Source organism: Haliaeetus albicilla, chromosome 8 (genome assembly GCF_947461875.1).
Source record: "Haliaeetus albicilla chromosome 8, bHalAlb1.1, whole genome shotgun sequence".
In the NCBI taxonomy this organism is placed as follows: Eukaryota; Metazoa; Chordata; class Aves; order Accipitriformes; family Accipitridae; genus Haliaeetus; species Haliaeetus albicilla.
In genome coordinates this window covers 39,072,492-39,093,614 of record NC_091490.1, presented here as the reverse complement: position 1 = coordinate 39,093,614, position 21,123 = coordinate 39,072,492, and the positions used below count along the sequence as shown (strand labels likewise).

General features: G+C 64.5%; 3 protein-coding genes across 6 annotated transcripts; 1 reads left to right on the top strand and 2 right to left on the bottom strand.

Moving 5' to 3' along the window:
* Positions 1–273: 273 nt before the first annotated feature.
* TEKTIP1 (tektin bundle interacting protein 1) lies at positions 274–1,550 on the top strand. Its single transcript, XM_069788352.1, has 4 exons — positions 274–347; positions 704–936; positions 1,194–1,319; positions 1,408–1,550. The coding sequence occupies exons 1-4, from the start codon at positions 274–276 to the stop codon at positions 1,548–1,550; spliced, it is 576 nt and encodes a 191-aa protein (XP_069644453.1).
* Positions 1,551–1,732: 182 nt separating this feature from the next.
* On the bottom strand, positions 1,733–6,943 carry LOC138686506 (GRAM domain-containing protein 2A-like). The gene is made up of 12 exons (XM_069790051.1): positions 5,622–6,943; positions 4,809–4,943; positions 4,541–4,625; positions 4,158–4,331; positions 3,964–4,062; positions 3,747–3,818; positions 3,573–3,632; positions 3,258–3,321; positions 2,852–2,962; positions 2,630–2,711; positions 2,263–2,370; positions 1,733–2,184 (listed from the first exon to the last, which is right to left on the bottom strand). Exons 1-12 carry the CDS (start codon positions 6,107–6,109, stop codon positions 2,172–2,174), a joined length of 1,491 nt encoding a protein of 496 aa, XP_069646152.1. The 5' UTR covers positions 6,110–6,943; the 3' UTR covers positions 1,733–2,171.
* Positions 6,944–8,690: 1,747 nt separating this feature from the next.
* On the bottom strand, positions 8,691–20,256 carry MFSD12 (major facilitator superfamily domain containing 12). 4 transcript variants are annotated; one of them, XM_069790048.1, is made up of 12 exons: positions 19,871–20,256; positions 14,956–15,166; positions 12,726–12,849; positions 12,283–12,480; positions 11,921–12,013; positions 11,725–11,817; positions 10,802–10,972; positions 10,425–10,519; positions 9,916–10,046; positions 9,788–9,807; positions 9,666–9,753; positions 8,691–9,198 (listed from the first exon to the last, which is right to left on the bottom strand). In XM_069790048.1, the coding sequence occupies exons 1-12, from the start codon at positions 20,247–20,249 to the stop codon at positions 9,104–9,106; spliced, it is 1,698 nt and encodes a 565-aa protein (XP_069646149.1). In that variant the 5' UTR covers positions 20,250–20,256; the 3' UTR covers positions 8,691–9,103. The 4 variants fall into 4 exon arrangements, with proteins under 4 accessions (XP_069646149.1, XP_069646148.1, XP_069646145.1 ...); XM_069790044.1 differs by lacking the exon at positions 8,691–9,198 and having other exon boundaries at positions 9,475–9,753; XM_069790047.1 differs by lacking the exons at positions 9,666–9,753; positions 9,788–9,807.
* Between the last annotated feature and the right edge of the window lie 867 nt (positions 20,257–21,123).

Here is a 21,123-nt window from a genome sequence, read left to right as displayed (position 1 = left end):
GCTTTCTCAGCGCAAATCTTGCCTGCAGTTTATTGCTCCCGCCTGCCTGCTCCTGTTTGCTTTCCCACTGCTGGAAAAGCAGGGAGGTGCAGCCCCAGCCCTCCCTGCCCTGTCCCTGTTCCCCTCTGCGGGCCAGGAAGGGATCAAAGGTCCCCCTGCCCTGGCGCAGACCCCCACGGCCTCCCCTGCCTTGGTGTGGGGCAGTTGCCAGGTGCCAGTTCCGGCACTGTTTGCGCCAGGGCGGCTGCGGTGAGGCCGTGGGCAGCACCAGGCATGGAGCTGGGGGAGCACAGACCCTGGGTCCTGCAGAGTACCCTCGAGACAGAGTTCCCGTTGCCCCTGTACAGGTAGGACCCTCGCCTGGGGGAGGAGAAACCCCTGCCCCTTCCCTGGGAGCCCGAGTCCTCTGCCATGGCTGTGCCTCAGTTTCCCTGACGTGGAGGAGGGAGGGCTGCCAGCAGGGATCTGGCTGTGGGAGAATGTGGCAGCTTTTCTGCTGACCTTACTGGCTTGGTCCCACCAGCTGGGGGGGAGTGCCCAGCCCCCCACCCCCCTCTAGCCCCATCAGATCCCCCTGCCTTTAAAGATGTCCCACAAGTGGTGCACAGCCCTGTACCCCCACACACGTGTCCCCTGTCCTGCTTGAGCCCTGGGGGGCTGCTGGTGGGAGCATGAAGCCCTGACAGCTCCCTCCCATCCCCAGCGACCAGTATATAACGCTGTGGGGGCCACGCCAGGCCCCCCTGCTGAAGCAGGCTGTGCGCTGGAAGACCACCCCCATAGGCTGGGATGCCGTGGGGCAGAGCTGGTCCACGGGGCTGAACAGCAGGGACGAGGAGGTGGAGGATCCCTGGTACGCCCTCGCCTCCGGCATCGCCCACCGCCGCTGGGAGCGGGCCCACGCTGGCCAGGGGGAGCGGGATCCTCTGCCCCCAGGTACGGAGCTGAGCTGGGGGTTTGAGGTGGGGGAGGTTGGGGGGATGGATGGCGCAGGGAACTGGGATGAGAAAATGGCAGGGCAAGGAGCTGTTAGTGCCTCAGTTTAAGCACCTTGGGGGTGGTGGGGGGAAGCCCCAGGGACCCCTCAACCAAACCAGGATAGGGTTGAGCTGAAGAGCTTTGGGCTGGGGGGACCCGGCTGCGGGGTGCAGCTCCTGCTGTGCCCCTTCCCCAGCTCTGCTCCCTACCCCCAGCTTATGCCCAGCACCTGCGGGAAGTGGCCTGGTGGGACCCCGTTGTCCCTGCTGCGTACCTGGGACCCTGCACCCGCTGGGGGCCCTTCCTCTGGCAGGAGAGACCCATCCTGGGGAAGGAGTATGGTAAGAGCTTGGGGGGGGCCTGGCTGGCTGCAGGGCTCTGGGGCCCCCAGCTGTGCCCCCTCTCACCCCCTTCCCCTCTGCTTCCCAGTTGTCACCCGTAACCAGAGCCCCCGGACACAGGGGGGCAGCTCAGGGTACGTCCCTGCGCTTTCCTTCTGCCGCCCCCTCCTCACCACCCGGGACATCAGGACCTGGAGCCTCCTCCACCACCAGCCCTCCACCCGCCAGTAAAAGCCACTGGTCCTGCTGCTGTCCTGGCCTGTTCCTGGGGGGCAGGGGACACTGGTTGGTGCTTGTCCTGTGGCATCTGCCCTGGCAGGGTGCTGATCACCCCAGCCCACAAATCCTGCCCGGGGTCGGGTAGCTCACAGCCTCTGTCCACTTGTCCCAAGGACTAAGGCAGCCACGTGTCCTTGGAGAAGGGGCAATGTAGGGCACCCTCCAGCCCAGTGTGCTCCCAGAAGGGGATCACATCTTTATTAATAGAATAGTCTGTCCCTTTGCCCCTGCCTTGCCCAAGACCGGGTCCCCCTCTGCCTGCCACCCCCGTTGGCAGGGAGGGGTAGGGATGGGTGGGTGGTGGGTACCTGACCCCAGTCAGACCCTCTCTGCTTCTCTTTGCCCCCCGGGGACCTGCCCGGGTTCTTCCTGCTGCTGCTTAGGGTGAGGAGACACGGGGGGGATCGATACGGAGCCCCACAGCCTGTGTGGGCTCTGGAGGTGTATTGGGGGGGCTGGAAGGTACTTGGTGATGGAGCTCCCAGCTGTTCTCCTGAGAGGTAGAGGAAGGGCTCAGAGCAGCCCCTGAGCCCGTCCCCTGCAGCTGGGGTGATGGCTCTGTCCTTGCTGGCCTCATGTCTTGTACCTGGAGAGGGGGAGGTAGGGTGAAGGGGGGGTCCCGGCTGCACTGGGGACAGAGGGACCCCTGGCCCCTGCCACTCACTGCTGTGACAGGTTGAGGTCTGGCCTAGCCTCCACAGATGCCAGCTGCTGCTCCAGTTCCATGATGCGCAGACCGATGTACATTGAGGACAGCAGCAGGGTCATCATCCTGGGGGACAAGCCGGCATCAGGCACAGGGATTACAGCCGTGTGGAGGGATGGGGCAAGAACAGTGCTGCGGCCGGGCTCCTGTGTGCTCACCCTGGGGACGCGGTGGCGGGGCCAGTGCAGGTGCCCAAAGGGGAGTGGGGGAACCCTGGGCTGCCAGTGTCACACTGGAGAGCCTGCCTGGCCAGGGTGCAGCGGGGATTGGGACCTGGGGGGTGTCCTGAAGCCCTGAGATGCAGGAGCAGGGCCTGGGAACTCACAGCAGCAGGTAGATGAGGAGGACGGTGTTGAGGAGGCTCAGCTGCGTGGTGATCTTGGCCCATAGCGTGGTGTGGGGTCCCCCTGCCAGGGTGAGGTGGTGTCAGTGCTGGGGCTGCTGAGAGCCTCAACCTGGCCCCCATGGCTGGCTCTGCCCGGGGCCGGGTGCCAGCCCTGGGATCAAGCCCCAGCAGCATCCCCCTCCCCAGGGCCCCCTGACCCACCCCAGAAGCCGCGTGGCTTTGCCAAGGGCAACCGCTCACTGCTGCTCAGAGCCAGCGCCGCCACCTCTTCATCCTCCTCCTCTGCTTGCCTTGGTGTTGGGCTCAGCTCATCTGCGTGCAACCAGGAGACATCTGATGAGCACCCCAGGACCAGGAGGGAACTGGGGGGTCTTGGGGATCCAGCAGAGCACACTGGATCAGAAGGAGCTGATCCTGTGCTCCCCAATGCTGTGGAAGATGCTGTTTAGGTGGCCAAGGGCTGTGTGGGCCCTCCTGGACCACGTGTGGCTGGGGAGGGGAAGCGGAGCCGAGAGACGTCAGTGGCGCAGAAATGCAGGTGAGGACACGTGTGCTTGCACAAGCAGGGCTGCAAGCGTGCGAGGGGGGCTGTGGGGCAGCAGCTCACCCAGCGGCTCCTGGAGGTTGTCAGGCTCTGGGGTACTCTGCTCCAGGTCTGACTGGCTTGAGGTCTGAAAAAGGACAAGCCCCAGTTGTGGTACAGGTCCCCAAGGCACCCACCCCACAGCAATGGGGACATGTGTGGGACCCAATGGGACTTGTGCCAGCCCTGAGGGTCCTGGGGTCTGTGCTGGCCTGGGCTGGGGCTTTTCAACTCCACATTTCTCCTGGAAGCCTTCCCAGGGGGCAGGCACTGCATCCATACCCCTCCCAGCCCAGGGGGCCAGGGCTGTGCCTCCTCCTGACCATTTCTCGGCCTTACCAGAGGCTTCCTAAGGATTTCCTCACTGCTCAGAGAGGCCAGAGGGCTCCAGCTGTTGTCCTGGACAAGGAGAGATAAAAGGGGGTGCTGGGGGGTGCCAGTCTCCCCCACAGCCCTGCAATGGAGGGGACAGAGCCCCTGCGTGCCCGGCCCCCGGTCTGGCACAGTGCATACCTGCAGGTGTTTGCAGACCGACTTCAGGAGCTGGTACGTGGCCTCCCGACGGTGCAGTGACACAAAAAGGAACTGCTGGGGAGCGGGAAAGTGGTTTGCACTGGAGCTGCTCCCTCAGTCATGGCCCAGAGCCCACTGGCCACAGGGACCAGGACACCCCAAATAGCCCTGGGCTGAGCTGCCCCACTCCCAGCACCATCCCCGTCCCCAATCTTACCTTCTGCCCCTTGGCAGTGCGGATGCTGAGTGCGTTGGGCACCAGGAGCGCCGTGTTGGTCTTCTTGAGGGCTGAGATGGAGGCGAGAGGAACCACAGCCTGTGCCAGGGGGGACCAGGCGGCATCACCATGTCCCTGGCTGCTGCCTGTGCTCCCTGCCAGAGCCACTGGCCCCGCACCCATCCCCACCCCACCTTGATGTCCTTGAGCAGGAGGCTGGCGTGGAAGCAGACGTGGTGGGAGGTGATGTAGAGGCGGCCATGGTAGGGCACCTCTCTCTGCCAAGCGCAGGAGAAGCAGGCCAGCAGCTCTTCCTGCTCGGTGAGCTCCCCGAAAGCTTTGCGGTAACTTGCGGTGCGCTTGCTTAGCTGCAGGGGAGGCCGGGGCGTGGGGCTGGCATGGCATGGTGCTTGGGGCAGAGCCCTGGCACCACAGGCACCCCGCAGCCCCCCACTCCGTCACCACCTCTGCCACGAAACCAGGATGGGCATTCCCTCGGCACCTGCCCCACAGAGACCATCCTGCCGGGACCATGGCGCTGGGGGAACCCTCCTGTGCCCCGTGCCTCGAGACTCACCGACGGGGACAGGTTTCCCTGCCTGCCCGTGGCCACCGCAGCCTGCTCTGTGTCCGTGCAGAAGGAGGGGTCGCAGGTTTTGGATCTGGGAGGAAGCAGCAGGCAGGGATGAGCTGCGGGGCTGCCTGCAGACCCAGCTGTGCACACATGTGGCCTTTGTGCCATCTCACCCGGGCAAGAGCACCTGGGGTTGGCACGGCTGTGCTGGACTGGTGGGAGGTGAGGGCTGGGGTGCGGGGACATATCCCCAGCAAGGTGCAGAACCCACCTGGTGAGCACAGGGTGCCCCAGCTGCGTGCTGGTGCTGCTCTTCTCCTCCAGGCTCTGCCACTGCTTCTCCACCAGCCCCCCCCTTCCACTCCTCCTCAGCTTCCCCAGCATGAAGGATGAGCCCGACATGCAGCTGGGGGAGATGGGGCAGGTTAGGGGGGGACAGTCCCCATGCTGCCCATCCCCTCAGCACAGCAGCTCCCATGATGGTGTCACCAGCCAGTCCCTCTCCCAGAGGGGACATGGCTCAGTTCCTGCTGGGACCAGGAGAGCAAAGCCCACCTGGTCACACGAGTGCTTCTCTCCATGACAGTTTCCGCAGCAGCACAGCCCTGCCCGGCAGCGGGGAGAACCCAGCAGCCCGTAGGCAGCAGTGCTGGCAGCAGGGCAGTGGTTAGTCCCTGCCTGCTGCCCCACAGCCCCGGAGGGAGCGGCACAATTACCGTCCCACCGGCCAGCTCCGGGGAAATGCCGCACCCCTGTCCTTGCAGCCTCCCCGGCACAGAGGCCCCAAACCCAGCGCCAAGAGCCACCCAGACCCTGTCCTGCCAGCCTGTACCCTGTCCTGGCGGGAGGGACGGTGTGTGCCAGGGTGGATGCCAGGTCCCTGGGAGCGGCCAGGCCAGATCTGCTGCCGGCTTGCAGGTGGGAACTGGGGTGTGATGGCCCCTGGGTCCCTCCCGGTGCTCGGAGCGAGGGTGCATGGCCCCGCTGGCTCCGTAGGGGACGGGAAGAAGGCTCAGCTGCCAGATCCACATGCGGGCAGCAGAGCCCCCTCGCCGGGGCAGGTCCTGCCCAGTCCATGCCATACCTGGTGGCGAGCACAGCCAAGCCCTCCTGTCCCGTCCGGCCTGGCCCACAGCCTGGCTCGTATCCTGCTCGCGCTCCTTCCAGAGCCGTTCCCAGCCCGCAGCTGCCTCCTCCTCCTCCTCTTCCCGCTGGCGAGGAAGGGCAGGCAGGCGGGGCCGGGACTGGCCGCAGCAGGTTTGCAGGGAGGCGTCGGGGCAAATACCAACCCAGGGCTGGCTGGGTGAGAGCCCGCGACGCTGACCCCAGGGCGCCTGGGGGGCTGCAAAGGGGTGAACGGATACCATTGCTGCCACGGCATGGCCCGGGGAGGACCACGCACCCCAGCTCCCAGTGGGATGTGGGAAGCCATCCCGCCACCAGGCCTGCCTGCCCATCTCGCCGGGCCTGTAGGCTGGGGGGCTTCTGCACGGGGAGTCCCTCAGGTGTGCAAGTGCCAGCAGGGTGATGCTGGCACCAGCCCACGTGTCCCCCTGGCAGTGGGAGTCCCATGGGGCAGCCTGAGGGGTGGAAAGGGGCACTAAGCAGCTGCAGACCTGCCAACCCTTGGGGGGGGGTCCCTGGCCATGGCCCTCTGCAGCCTCTGGAGCAGTGTGGTGCAGGACCCCCAGCGGGGGGGGGGGTAAAAACCAGCCCCAGGTGTGGCTGTGGTGAGCAGAGCTACCTGTCCAGTGTCTCCCACCTGCACTGCCCTGAAAGGGGGCCGCGCAGGACCTGAATGAGCACCCAGTGGGTAAAAGCATGCTCTGCACGCACCTCTGTGACCACAGCCCTTGGGGAGGGGAGTTCAGCTGCCCCCAAGACAAGCTGCAAATGCATCCCCCTCCCAGGCAGAGCTGACAGCCGGAGCAGCACACTCCACAATCCTATGGGCACCCTGCAGCATTGCCCGCCCGGTGCCCATTCCCCACTTCCAGCCCCACAAGCAGAGGCTCCCTCCTGCCCTGTGCCCTCCCCAGGCAGTCCTGCAGGGCATATCTCGCCACCAGTTCCCTCAGGGTCTCTGTTGCGGGACAGAAGGTTGCTCCCAGAGGCCGAGCCCCAGGCAGGGGCAGACTGCTGAGAAAAGCGGGGAGGGGGTAAGACCAGGCTGGGGGGCTGAGCAGAGCTGGGGGTCCGGGTGGCCAGTTGGGGAGAGGCCTTCACCCTCCCCGTGGGGTGCTGGGACATGTACGAAGGGCACCCAGCCCCAGCCCCCGCCCTGGCTCAGCCTTTGCTCTCTGGACTGGGGCTGATAAAGCCTTTCCCAGAACCCTGGCTGGCTGCGGGTAACAGCCATAAACCCTGTGTACAGCACAGCGTGGCAGGACAGCGCTGCGTGGGGTGCTGCAGCCCTCACCCCCCCCCCCCCCCCAGCTCCGTCCCCTCCCCAGCACGCTGGGCACACACGGTGTGTCACCAACCGCACTTGCCCCCACACCCCCCCCGTCACATGCACTCAGCCCCCCCTTACACGCACACGCAACACACAAACCACTCACCACCACCCCCCCATGCCCTGGTGTGCACACACACCCCCCACCCCACACACTTACACCTATCACCCCCCCAATGCCCACTCACACACAGACGCCCCCTCATCCAAGCACCCCCTCCCCATCACTCACCACGGGGGGTTCACGGCAGCCCTGCAGGCCCATGCCCCCTGCACCCACGTGCCTGACACGCAGAGGCCCACCCCACATGCACACATCACAGACACGCGTGTGCAAGCACATGGGGCACACGCACACGGTGCCCATGTGCACGCACCCCACACACATGCAGGCCCGCGCTCACATGCCTGCAGCGCACACCCGCAGGGGCGTGCACATGCACACACACCACGTGTGGGCACATGCACCCAGAGCTCTTCTCCCCCCAGCTCCATCTCCCTTGTGCCCTCGGTCCCTGCGGCCTGACCCCCAGCACGGTGCCCGGTGGTCACGCAGGGTGCTCAAGAGGGCGAGAATGCCATGGGGCGCCAACGGGACCCCCAGTGAGGTGGAGGTGAGATGTGCCACTCAGCAGGGCTGGCTGTGCCCTGGGGTGCCGGTGCTGTCCCCCAGAATGGGCACCCCACAGCACGGCACAGCCAGGGACCCCTGGGCCCGCCGAGTGCTCCCAGGGCGGCACCAGGACCCCCGTGGCTGCCATCGTTGACCCCCCCCATGCCTGCCGGGTCGGGGTGGCCTCGAGTCCCAGCTCCGGTCTGCCCAAGGGGCTGAGGAAGGCGCTGGAGACAGCAGCAGCACATGCCTGGCTGCCGTGCCTCGCCACACGGCCTCTCCGCCCCGGGTGACTCACGGTCACACGGCAGTCACCCGGGTGCCGACCCCTCCGGCGCCCGGCCGGCCCGGCGGGACAGGGCGCCTCACGCCTCACTTCCCCCCACCGAAGGGTTTACTGCAGACGGGAAACGACCCGAGCTGCGGCACCAGACCCGTCCCCGTCCCGCCAGCAGGCCGGTGGGGCCGGGCCCCAAGGGAGCAGGTGCCGGGAGCCCCCGAGCTGCCCCGGGACGGCAGCGCGGGCACACGGGGGTCGAGGCGGGCGACCCACCGGCGAGTCGCCGCCGGCGGTCAAGCCACCCGCAGCTTGGGGCAGCCTGGCCTTCACCCCGCGCTGCCTTCAGCGGGTGCCGAAGCCTCCCGTGCCGGGAGCAGCGGGGACCCAGGCCCCACCCGGCTCCGGCCCCGCTAAGGCAATAAGCGCCCCCATTGGTTGCCCTGCCCCGGGGGGGCGGGACACCCGCACAGACACCAATCATTGGGCTGAAGCGCTGCTGCGCGGCAGCCATTTTGTTTGCGGGCGCAGCCGCCATCGTTGTTGAGGGCGGCCATCTTGGCGGCCTCTGTCCCGCTTTGCCGGATTCCCCCCGCACTTCCCCCGGTGCTGGGGCCTCCGTCTCCGTGGAGGAGTAAAGGAGCAAGGGGGAGCACCGTTGGGTCACGACTCGCGGAGCCCCTGTGCACGCCCCAACGCCCTTGCCTTGCTCCTGTTTCCCCCCAGCCGTGGGCGTCCCCCACCCTCAGGAGCAGAGCCCAGGTCCCGCGGGTGCTGCCCGAGCACGGCAGGAAAGACACTAAGAGCATTTATCCGCGGTTAGAGGTGCTTTGTTGTTTGGGTTTTTTTCTCTCCTTTTTCTCCTCCTTTAAAAAGTGCCATTTGTACATACTGACCTTAAAAAAGCAGGTTAAAACCGAGGGCTAGGCACCTGTCCCCTGTGCTGGGACAGACCCCCGCCACCCGGCCCAGAGCCTTCTAGTGTTATACTTGTGCAAGCACAGGGTGACATCCTTCACGAGTCCCCAGGCAGGGCACGGGGTGGGGGTGTGTGTGAGGGGGACGCAAACCCAGTGCAAGGTGACAGGGAGACAGGGCAGGGGGCCACCCCCCACCCCCAGCCCAGCACCCCCGTCCCAGCGCCATCCCCCCGCCACGGGGGTCCCTCCAGGCAGAGCTCAGTGGCGTGGACACCACGGTGGCCGAGGACATGGGCCTGGCTCAGTTAATGGTGCTGTGCTGGCTCATTCCCTCGACGCTCTCCGTCCCGCCGTAGGGGGTCTCCGCTTCGCTCAGCCCCTGCAGGCAGACAGCATCTGCGGGGAGGGGAGGGAAGGGACAGGTTAGGAGCCATTGCAGCTGCTGGGGTGACCCACCACGTGCTGGCCTGGACCTTCAGGACTCTCCTGCCAATGGCACAAGGGGCCCTACCTAGCACATCCCCAAGGCAGCATGGGGGGTGTCCGTCCTCTCCCCCCACCCTAGAGCAAGACACAGGCATCCAGCAGGGCAGAGAGGCAGCTGCTGAGCTGGCACTGAGCACGGGTGCCTGGGTCCCCGGCCTGGCAAGAGGCACCCCATCCCCATCCCCTGCCCCCCGCATTTGGCTACCAGCACGCGGAGCAGCCCCTGCCACCCCTTGGTGACCCAAGGGGTGCCAGCATCAGCACGGCCATCGCAGGTGGATGCTGCCCTCCAGGAGCGCACAGCAAGCAGGCACAGCCTCCGGCTCTGGGGCCAGGAGCAGCAGAAGCGGGATGGTGGTCCTGCCCCGCGTGCCTACCATAAGGATCCCCCTGCGGGCAGGGCCACGAGCGTCCCCGCAGCCAGCCCTGCCACAGGACCTCCTGCTGGGACAGGGCTCCTGCCACCTCCCCGCTCCTGCTGGGATAGGGCTCCTGCCACCTCCCTGCAGCTGGGGCCATCTGGAAAGACACTTTCACTTTAGCCCAGGCTGGCACAGGACATGGGGCTCCCAGGGCCCCCAGCCACATGCCTAGCCCCCCCCCCCCAGCACCCCCAGCCCCACTCACGGTAGCGGATACGGATGGGCCAGACCATGATGCAGCACAGAGAGGTGATAGCAGCAATGGCAATGCCTCCAGTGACCAACACCATCACCCAGTGGTAGAAGCTGATGCAGGCAGGGCAGCAGAGCTCGGTCCTGCAGGGAGAAGGCAGGGATGTGGCTTGGTGGCCAGGACCGGAGCCTGGCCCAGTGCTGCCCAAGTGCCCTGGGGCTGCTGACAGTGGTCCCACGTCCTCAGTGTTGGGACTGGTTCACACTGGGACGCAAAGGAAAGGTCCAGGGCAAGAAGAGAGGGCAGCATGCTGGACATTGAGATCCCCAGCCCCTTCACGCATCCCACAGATGCAGCCCTTGTCTAGGGCCAAAAGAGAAGTTGAGGAAGGATTTAAGACAACTCAGAGCTGGTTTCCACACATGTCTCTCACTCCAAACCAGGAATATTTGCTGCCTGGCCCCCAGATGATGTGGCCAGAGCTGCCACTGGGAGGGTTCCTGACCTGCAGGGATGCTTACGGGCATGGATGCAAGTTCTGGATCGCCATCACAGCCAGGCCATTGGCCATCTTGTCGGTGAAGCTCATGGCGCCGTAGACGAACGCGCCGCTGTGCTGAGAGGGGAGAGGAAACCTCATCAGCCGCTGTGCCGAGTCCATCCCTGCCACGCAGCCCAGTGGGCGCCGGCAGCGAGAGCCTTGTGCCCTCTCATGGGCAGAGCCCATATTACAGCAGAGCCCGGGCACAGGGGATAGGGCTGCCTGCACCCCCACAGCAAAGCCCCCTCACAGGGGTCTCCGTCCCCCCTGATCCCACACCAGTGACTGCCCCAGCCCAGGGGCTCCGGGCCCCGCTGTGACACCCCGGTCCATCCCGGCCGGGAGGAGCGGACGTACCGTGTTGGTGCCGATGAGGTCTGCTGTCATGGAGAGGGAGGTGACCAAGATAGTGGCAGAGCCAGCCCCAAGGAGCACGGCCGCCCCGTAGATCTCTGCTCCCATCTGCCTGGCCAGGGTCACCCAGGAGGCAAAGGCCAAGACCACCAGGATGCCCACGAAGTAGGTCAGCTGCTCCGGGCCAGCGTGGGGACAGGCAGAGGGAAAAGGGAGAGCTTAGACCCCAGCTCGGCCAACAGCCAGCAAGGCAGGGGTGAATGGGGAGGGCATGGGGGCCAGCTGCTGCCTAGGACCCGCAGGGGACAGCCCTGGCTCTCTCCCAGTTGGTTTTAAACAAGGAGCCCCCAAACAGCAAGGGCCTCGTGGTGCTCCAGGCTGTTTTACAGCGTTGGCTGCAGCGTAAGAGCTGAGACCCCAGCAGAGCTGTAGGCATGGTGCCTGCATAGGGCACGGGGACACCCAACTGGCAGGAGAGGTGGGGGCTTATCGGGGTGCGGTGCTTGCTGCAGTGCGGACGGGGGATTCACTGGAGGGGCAGCCCCTTCCTGCTGGCACTGCAGAGACCCCCATGTCTGTCCAGGGTGGCTCAGCCAAACCCTCCCTCTGCCTCTCACGGGCACCATGAGGCTCTCCCAGCCTGGTTGGGGCTGCACAGGACAGGCTGACTCTGAACCAGCATCACTTTTCCCAGTCTCGGAGATGTGCAGGATAGGCCCACGCACCCTCACCCCGCCCACTGCCCATACTGTCCCAGCGGGACCCAGGCTGCAGCAGGAGGTCATCTGCAGAGGATGCACAAGGGGTCCCTGCTCTCCAGTCAGTCTCAGGTGTGCTGAGTACTCTGCTCACTTGTGTGGTCAGGATCTGGCCCCATGGCCTCTCCTTGGGTCTACCTCAAACATCACCAGGCCCCCAGGACTCACATTTCGACCTATCCACTTATTCACAGGCTTCATGAGGAAGGAGGAGAGGAAGCCACTGATGTACATCACCAGGGGGATGGTGGCAATGTACTTCTGCAAGAGACGAGGACAGGGAGAAGATGAGCACCGTGCCATCGGCACAGGACCCCTGCCCATGCAACCTCAGCACACAGGCAGGGACCTGCCCTCCGCCCACCTTGGGCAGCAGCAGTGAGTTGGTCAGGTACATGGCGATGTAGGTCTGGGACAGGTTGATGATGAGCCGGGTGGACATGTAGAGCACCGCAACCTGTGAGGGGACAGAGACAGGGCAGCACTGCTCAGCCCATGCAAACTGGAGGTAGGGAAGACTGGCACCTTCCAAGCCCAATCCTGTCATGGCACAGATGCCCACTGAGAAGAGTACAGCCCCCTGACGTGGTAGGTGGGTGCCCAGTACAGCCCATCTCTCCACCCTCATCCACACCAGGGGCACGTCCCATTGCCAGAGGATGCCCACAGCACCCAGGCAGGGCAGCAGCCCAGGACAGGTGCCGCAAGCCCTGCCTGCAGCCATACCTGGTAGAAGGCAGGCTCCAGCAGCCAGTCTTTCCAGATCAGCAGTGGGCGTGGGGGGCTCGTAGGCTCCTTCTGCAGCAGGGGTGTGCCCTCCTCCAGCTGGGGCAGTGAGCCCGGCGGGTATGGCTTCTCTTTGGTGCCCAGGTGGAAGATGAGGGAGAACACGGCCCCCAGCCCCATCACAATGAGGGACAGGTTCTGGGTGAGACAAAGGGGGTGAGCATAGCATGGGGTGCCCTTTGCCTGCCCATCATCCAACCCCCAGCAGTCTGGTGGATAAAGAGGGGTTTCCAAAACCCCAGGGAGAGCTCAGTGCAGCCTCTGCCCAGTGCAGTAGGTGAGGTTTCAGGGCACTGCTATTTCACTCCCTTTGGTACCTCCCCAGTTGAGCCATGGCCCACCCAGGGAAGAGAGGACTCCAGGGATTGAGCCCTGCCACTCACCCGAAATATAGGGACATCCTGGATGCCTAGGTGCTCTGTGCGGTCAGGTTGGTCCACCTGGAAGTTCAGCAGGAGCCAGGCCAGGCCATAGACTGTGATATTGGCCATGACAGTAAAGGCATACCTGAGGGGAGACAGCACCTCAGGGTGATGCAGAGGGAGGAGCACAGCTCCAGGCATCGTGGGGACACCTCAACCCAAGGCTGCCCTCCAAGCCAGGCATGCTACAGTCAGCTTTGCACCCCAGTGTCATTGCTCAGGCAACACCTCCAAGAGCACACAGCATCTGGCCAGGCATTAGCCTTAGCGGTGCACCTCCCAAGCCCCCAAGCCTCGGGGCATGACTGGGAGGAAAACAAGATCCCTCTGGGTCAGCCTGTCCACCCTCCTGTCACAGTACACCTCTGCCCCAAGGATGCCCTGAGCTGCCTAACCCAGTGCCCCCAGAGCAGGACGCCTTGGCACCAGGGTTACCCCAGCACTTGCTCCAACATCCTCTCTGCCCAGCTGTGCTGCGGTCCTGCTCACCTGCCAGAAGGGGAACTTCCTCCCACTGGGGCAGATAACCAAGCCCTGCTCCATCTGATAAAACACTCCTTCCCACAGCCTGATCCTGCCAGATAAGCGGCACTGAGCTGGGCTCCGCACACAGAGCTGCATGTGCTGCCCAGCCTGGCCATGGGACCATTCCTGCCTATGGGACAGCCCGCACATGACAATGCCCAACTGTTCCTGGGGGCATCATCTATTCCTCCCCTATGAGCATCACTCTCCAGTCCTGAAGGAGAAGTGCCCCCAGCTCACAGAAGTGTCCCACGGGCTGTGTCACTAACATCCCTGGCATCAAGACATTCCCTCCCGGCACCAAAGGGTTTGGGCCACCAACATAGAAGACCAGTGTATTGCATTTGTGTGGCAAGGTTTTGGTAGCAGGCGGGTTACAGGGGTGGCTTCTATAAGAAGCTGCTAGAAGCTTCCCCTCTATCTGACAGAGCCAACGCCAGCTGGCTCCAAGACGGACCTGCTGCTGGCCAAGGCCGAGCCCATCAGTGACAGTGGTAACGCCTCTGTGATAACATATTTAAGAAGGGAAAAAAGTTGCGGCGGGCACAGAAACTGCAGCTGGAGAGAGGAGTGAGAACATGTAAGAGAAACAACTCTCCAGACCCCAAGGTCAGTGAAGGAGGGGGAGGAGGTGCTCCAGGCACCAGAGCGGAGATTCCCCTGCAGCCTGTGGTGAAGACCATGGTGAGGTAGGCTGTCCCCCCGCAGCCCATGGAGGTCCACAGTGGAGCAGATATCCACCTGCAGCCCGGGGAAGACCCCACGCCGGAGCAGGTGGGTGCCCGAAGGAGGCTGTGACCCCGTGGGAAGCCTGCACTGGAGCAGGCTCCTGGCAGGACCTGCAGATCTGTGGAGAGAGGAGCCCATGGAGCAGGCTTTCTGGCAGGACTTGCAACCCTGTGGGGGACCCACGGTGGAGCAGTGTGCTCCTGAAGGACTGCACACCGTGGAAAGGACCCATGCTGGAGCAGTTTGTGAAGAACTGCAGCCCGTGGGAAGGACCCACATTGGAGAAGTTCGTGGAGGACTGTCTCCCGTGGGAGGGACCCCATGCTGAAGCAGGGGAAGAATGTGATGAGTCCTCCCCCTGAGGAGGATGAAGTGGCAGAGACAACATGTGATGAACTGATCGTAACCCCCATTCCCCATTCCCCTGCGCTGCTGCAGGGGGGGTAGGTAGAGAATCAGGGAGTGAAGCTGTGCCTGGGAAGAAGGGAGGGGTGGGGGGAAGGTGTTTTGAGATTTGGTTTTATTCCTCATTACCCTACTCTGGTTGATCAGCAATAAACTAAGTTAATTTTGCCCAAGTCGAGTCTGTTTTGCCCGTGACAGTAATTGTTTGAGTGATCTCTCCCTGTTCTTATTTGACCCACAAGCCCTTTGTTATATTTTCTCTCCCCTGTCCAGCTGAGGGAGGGAGTGATAGAGCGGCTTTGGTGGGCACATGGCGTTCAGCCAGGGTCAACCTACCACAACCAATGTCACTTGGATACATCCTGCAGGACACCCACACGGCCCAGTCCTAGTCCTGCCATACCGAGGACTCAAGTGTGCCACGCCAGACCCGTGGCACCAAGGGGACCTCTCGTCAAACAAGTGATGGGACCTGGCGCAGGCAGGGCTACTCCCCCAGGTTCAGGGGACACCCAGGTCTGGCTGTGCTCACCTGAAAGCTGTGAGCTCCACCTTCTCATGTTCAGTGGTCACCAGCTCAGGGATGAGGGATAGGTGGGAGATCTGTGTGGCTGCCCAGCCGAACTGGAAGATGATGATGAAGGGGAGGTAGTAGATAAAGGCTGCCCACTCCGGCGTGTTCTCCTTGCAACCCAGGCAGGGGTTGAAGATGAAGGGGAAGGACACGAGGACGCAGGTGGTGCCTGGGAAGAGAGCAGAGCTGTGAGAAGCTGCGAGCCCTGTTTCCCTGGACCCCAACAGCTCCAACTGGCTCAGACACAGCCAGTCCTCTGCTAGGACAGATCCTACCCCACAGGGCTGGGGAGGGAGGTGGGCACCTTCCCCGAGCCAGGTGAGACACATGGAGCCCCAGATCCTCCCCTCACCCTGTCCTGCACAGGGTGATGTCCTTCCCTCTTGCACACAACAGCAAGACAGATGCTTGTCAGCAGACTTTTCCCCAGTCAAGTTCCCCCTACAAACTGCAGCACAATCTCTCACCTGCTCTGCCCCCCTCAAAACACCAGAGGACAGACCCTCACACCATCACGACTTGGAGCCATGGAGGGCTTCTCTCCATCTCCAGCATGCAGATAACCAGCCCCAAGGACACGTGCCGCCCTGACGTCTGCCCAAGGGCGATAAGGCACCCCCTTGTCCCTTCTCCCGTGGGGCTAGCAGAGGTAGCCACGCTCCCTCCATGCTTGCAGAAGCCACTTGCAGAGCGATGGCCAGGGACACCCCCATCGCGATGCGGGGGGACAGGAGCAGATCTGCCCCCCACGCCAGGCTCTGAGCCATGGGAAGGTCCCAGCTGAGTCAGGGACAGCAGAGCCAGACTCCTCCCTCTGCCGCAGCGTGACGGCGTGGGGACGCCTGCGTGGAGCAGGCAGGGACAGGCTGGCTTCTCCCTCCCCTTTCACAAGGTTATGGAGCACATCTGCTGAGATGCTCCGTTGCTCCTGAGGCCCAGGCGCCGACCCGGAGACAGTCGCGCACCCTGTCCTGCGTGTCCCCAGCTTCACTGGGCGCTGCCGAAAAGCCACGGGAACCTGTTCCTATCGCTGAGGGGAACTTGCAGCCACTTTGCCAGGTCCCCAAGGTCCCCTCTCCAGGGGTCTTTGCAAGATACTCCTCCTCACAAAGTGATTTCTCCTCCTCTCATCCATGAACAGCAATTCCTCCTCATCATTGCTTCCATGTAGCACAGCCACCACAGCTGCTGCAGGGCCGGGGCAAAGCAGTTCTCCCTGTGCTGAGGGCAGGCAGCAACAATCCCAGCCCAGCTCGGATCCATCCTGAGCAAGGACCCCAGCAGGGTGCTGGGTGCTGCCCTGCACCAGCTCACAGGTGGCTCTGGTGCTCAGGAGGTCCCCCGAAGGACAGGGGACTCGAGCACACTGCAGTGTCTCTGCCGCAGACAAGCCACCGGGACATGAAGGGTCCAAGAAGGCTCAAACCAGACCAGACCTCCTTTGTTCCCCATTACAGGGCTGTTGGTTTTAAGTGAGCCCTGTCTGGAGGATTGGGGAGGCTCTGCCCGCTCCCCAGTCCCAGGGCCCCGCTGGGTTGAGCTCTGCAGTCCCCTAAGAGGTACTTGCCCACATCCCCAGGGGACTGCTGGGGCAGGAGCTGCGGGCCCCAGGCTGCTGCAGCCTCCATGTCTGCTCCTGCACCCACCCACGAGCCATCACTGCCATCGCACACGCAGAAGACTTGTTGCTCCCTCCTCTTTGTGCCCCCCAGGGACAGGCAGTGCCCATCAACTGGGGCCACCCCCACCGGCCACCCTCATGGAGCCGTGCTCCTCTGGCATGGGGCTGCGAGCTGCATCCCGACACCCACATATCCCTGGGTCTGCCCAAGCAAACGCTACTTCACTGTGAGCCAGAGGGGTCTTGGGAACAGCCCGCTCTCCCAGGTGGGGTCACGGGAGCACCCCAAGACCACCCTGCCCATCCCTGCAGCACCCCTGGGCAGGCAGCAGAGGGTCCAGGCTCTCATCTCTGGGCCCTGCGGGACAGGATCACGGGAATGCCAGGCTGCACAGCACACGCGCCCGGGGCAGGGAATTTGGGACACCACTGCCGGACTGGCTCAGACAGGCAGCAAAGAGCTACTCATCCTTCCCAGCTCACTGTGGCAGGAAGCTGCCCCCAAAAAAAGCTGGCAAGCAGGCAGGCCGGCGTGCGGGGTGAGCCACCCACAACCGCCGGCACTGGCGGCCCAGCACCGTGGTGGAGAGATGCCACTGATAGCAACTCGTGATATCTCCCCCCCCGAGGCTGCGGTTTCCTCTGATCTGAGCACGGGTTGCCACCAGATGAGACGCCCCGCTCCCACGCGAAACATCTCACCGTAGCGTGACCAAGCAAGCCGAGAGCGGTACTGGCACAGCCGGTTCCAAAGGGTTTGCCGGCACCGCTCAGTCGCGCTGCGGTCGGCCAAGGGAGGTGGTGGGGTAGCCCCCACCTTCTAGGAATAACCCAGGCTCTGGGCAGGGAAACGGAGCCTCCATCCATGCTTCCAGACTCCACCTGTGCTGCCGAAGCAGGCAGGGCTGGGCAGGGTGCTCTGCTCCCCGCAGCAGAGAGCGGAGCTGGCTGGGGTAGCTGCAGCCCCTGTGCAAGACGTGATTCAGAACTTCCCTTTCGCTGCATGCTAAGCAGCACCCAGCTGGAGCTGACCTGCCCCAGGACGTGGGAGAGCACAGCTTCAGCAACTTCCCTAAATCTAGGGCACAGATCTGGCTGACACCGCAGCAGGGGGGTGAAGCTGCCCCCCACCTCCCAACACCCTCCCTGACTCGCCAAGCAAAACTCCGGGGAGATCAGCCGCCTTATCAGGCTATCATTCAGTTGCATGAAGCGGTTGGCCGAGATAAATTTGGGATCAAGATAAGAGCACCCACACTACAACTGTCCTCTCTCCACATGGGTCCACTCCGAGTGAGCTGACACTTGGGCATTACCATGCCATTACCAGGAGGAAGTACCGAGAGTCTTTATCTCTGGCTGTCGATGGACGTTTCTTAATGCTAACTGCCCCATTCCCCATCACCAGCTTACCAGGGATGGGGCAGGCTCCTGCACCAGTTGCGGCACCAAGGACCCTTCTCCAGGTCACGCCGTCCCCTCAGAGAGGGACCCAGACACAGGAATCCCCACCAGCCCCTGCACTTCATTGCATTTTTTTGACCCCAGGGCATGATGCAAGACGAGCGCCTGTTAATAATTCTTGCCTAGCCGGTGCCTCCTCTGCATCCCCACGGGGCCTTTACTCACCAGGCGCCGGCTGCTTTCCCCCGCTGCGTCCGGGCAGCGCTGCCCTGCAAACACAGCACACGGGGTGCCCAGCCCCGGTGCAGTCAAGGGCCCCGCGCCCCAGGGACACCCATGGGGACAACCAAGAGCTGCCTGGCCGCAGGCAAGTCCCTGGTAAATCCCCAGGCTCCTGGGAAAGCCCAGATTTTACTGTCGGTCTCGTTCTTGCTGTAGCTAAGCACACAGCTCTCACCCTGACTCGATGCCACCCCCACGCAGGGGGGAGCCTGCAGACCCTGCCGCCACACAGGTATGGCCCGAGGGACAGCGGGGACCCCCGGGCTGTGAGCGCCCAGGCAGCACCCGCTGCTGTGGCACAGGCCACCGGGGTAGGGACAGTGCCCAGGCAGGACAGGGATGCCACGGTGCCCCTTCCCCATTCAGGTTTGTGCCTGGGGGATCCCGGAGCACCCCACTGTCCCCTACACACAGGGCACCCCAGTCCCCACCTCACTGTCGTGGGGGATGCTGCCCCTCCATATGGGCACCTCCTGGTCTGCGCCCCTTCACGCAGAACACCCTGGGCCCATCTCCCCCCACCCAGGGCACTGCTGCCTCTGCCCTGATATCACCTAGGGCTGGTTCACACAGGGCACCCAGGAAAGCCCCCACCAAGAGCAGCCCCCTTTCCACGGGTGGGGGGCTGCTCCCTTCCGCCCCAGGGCACCCAATTCTGCTTGCCCCTGGGGCTACCCCTCTCCATCTGGGGGGGACCCCGTCCCCACCTCGCTGCCACAGGGGCTGTTCCCCGCTCCATGCAGGGGGCTCCAGGAAGGCTTCCCTGGGGCTGACCCCCACCCCAGAAAGGCTCCCTGAGGGCCACCCATCTTCAGGAAGGCTTCCCTGGGGCTGACCCCCACCCCAGAAAGGCTCCCTGAGGGCCACCCATCTTCAGGGAGGCTTCCCTGGGGCTGACCCCCACCCCAGAAAGGCTCCGGGCTGACCCCCACCCCAGAAAGGCTCCCTGAGGGCCACCCATCTTCAGGAAGGCTTCCCTGGCGCTGACCCCCACCCCAGAAAGGCTCCCTGAGGGCCACCCATCTTCAGGGAGGCTTCCCTGGGGCTGACCCCCACCCCAGAAAGGCTCCGGGCTGACCCCCACCCCAGAAAGGCTCCCTGAGGGCCACCCATCTTCAGGGAGGCTTCCCTGGGGCTGACCCCCACCCCAGAAAGGCTCCGGGCTGACCCCCACCCCAGAAAGGCTCCCTGAGGGCCACCCATCTTCAGGGAGGCTTCCCTGGGGCTGACCCCCACCCCAGAAAGGCTCCGGGCTGACACCCACCCCAGAAAGGCTCCCTGAGGGCCACCCATCTTCAGGAAGGCTTCCCTGGCGCTGACCCCCACCCCAGAAAGGCTCCCGGAGGGCCACCCACCTTCAGGGAGGCTTCCCTCCACGCAGGGCACCCTGGTTCCGTGTCCCCCCCCTCCAGAGCATCCCCAGGGCTGACACACACCCCCCCCCCGAAAGGCACCCCTCTCCACTCGGGGCACCCCGGATCCCGTGTGTGTCATCCCCCCCCCGGGCACCCCCAGAAAGGTTCCCCCAGCCCAAAGCACCCCAGCAATCGCCCCCCCAGCACCCACCGGCGAGGTGCCAGGACTTCCTCCGCCCGTAGCGGCCGCAGCCGGCGGAGCGGTCGGCCTCGTAGCCGAGGAGCGGCGTGCAGAGTCCGTCGGCAACCTGCCCGGCCAGCAGCAGAGCCCCGGCCAGGCGGTGGCCGTAGCCCAGCACGGCGTGCAGGTAGAGCAGCAGGTAGGTGAACCACAGCGAGGCGCACAGGTCGTTCAGGAAGTGCCCGGCCGCGAAGCTCAACCGCGCCCGCAGCGGCAGCTCCGCGGCTCCGGTTCCCGCTGCTCCCGCCGGGGGCTCCGCCATACCGCGCCGCCGCCGGCCCGCAGCGCCCGGGACGGGACGGGACGGGACAGGGCGGGGCGAGGCTACGGCGCTGCCCGGCCCCGCCATCCCCGCGCTCTGGGGCCGGCTCGGCCCCCTTCTCCCACCCACCGGCCACCACCGCGGGGTCGCCGCCTCCCGCGCCGGGCGGGGAGTCGCCCGGGGGCACCTGGTGGTGGGCACCGGGATGGGGCGGGGGGGGGGGGGGTTACTGGGGTCGCTGGGACGCGGGGGTGACTGCTGGGGTCAGGGGGACCCCCTGCTTGGGTGGGTACTGGGGTCACTGGGAGCAGTGGGGGGGTACTGGGGTGACTGGGACCTCCTCTTGAGTAGGGAGTGGGGTGACTGGGGCCATTATGGGCAGTACTGGTGTTACTGGGAGGAGTGGAGGGGAGCATGGGGGTCACTGGGACTCTGGGGTGACCACCCCTTGGGTGGATACTGGGGTCACTGGGAGCAGTGGGGGGTTACTGGGGTGACTGGGACCGCCTTTTGAGTAGGGACTGGGGTGACTGGGGCCATTATGGGCAGTACTGGCATCACTAGGACCAGTATGGGCAGTACCGGGGTCACTGGGAGCAGTGGGGGGGATACTGGGGTGACTGGGGCCATTATGGGCAGTACTGGCATCACTAGGACCAGTATGGGCAGTACCGGGGTCACTGGGAGCGGTGGGGGGGTACTGGGGTGGCTGGGACCTCCTCTTGAGTAGGGAGTGGGGTGACTGGGGCCATTATGGGCAGTACTGGTGTTACTGGGAGGAGTGGAGGGGAGCATGGGGGTCACTGGGACTCTGGGGTGACCACCCCTTGGGTGGATACTGGGGTCACTGGGAGCAGTGGGGGGTTACTGGGGTGACTGGGACCGCCTTTTGAGTAGGGACTGGGGTGACTGGGGCCATTATGGGCAGTACTGGCATCACTAGGACCAGTATGGGCAGTAC

Coding starts and splice junctions, on each gene's coding strand:
- TEKTIP1 (XM_069788352.1), top strand. CDS start 274: ATGGAGCTGGGGGAGCACAGACCCTGGGTCCTGCAGAGTACCCTCGAG. Junction 937..1,193: donor GCGGGATCCTCTGCCCCCAG/GTACGGAGCTGA, acceptor CCCTACCCCCAG/CTTATGCCCAGCACCTGCGG. Junction 1,320..1,407: donor CATCCTGGGGAAGGAGTATG/GTAAGAGCTTGG, acceptor TCTGCTTCCCAG/TTGTCACCCGTAACCAGAGC.
- LOC138686506 (XM_069790051.1), bottom strand. CDS start 6,109: ATGGGACTCCCACTGCCAGGGGGACACGTGGGCTGGTGCCAGCATCAC. Junction 4,944..5,621: donor TTGGCTGTGCTCGCCACCAG/GTATGGCATGGA, acceptor CATCTCCCCCAG/CTGCATGTCGGGCTCATCCT. Junction 4,063..4,157: donor TCCTGCTCAAGGACATCAAG/GTGGGGTGGGGA, acceptor CCCCTGGCACAG/GCTGTGGTTCCTCTCGCCTC.
- MFSD12 (XM_069790044.1), bottom strand. CDS start 20,249: ATGGCGGGGCCGGGCAGCGCCGTAGCCTCGCCCCGCCCTGTCCCGTCC. Junction 10,973..11,724: donor ATAAGTGGATAGGTCGAAAT/GTGAGTCCTGGG, acceptor GGCCCGGAGCAG/CTGACCTACTTCGTGGGCAT. Junction 10,047..10,424: donor CAGAACTTGCATCCATGCCC/GTAAGCATCCCT, acceptor TTCTCCCTGCAG/GACCGAGCTCTGCTGCCCTG.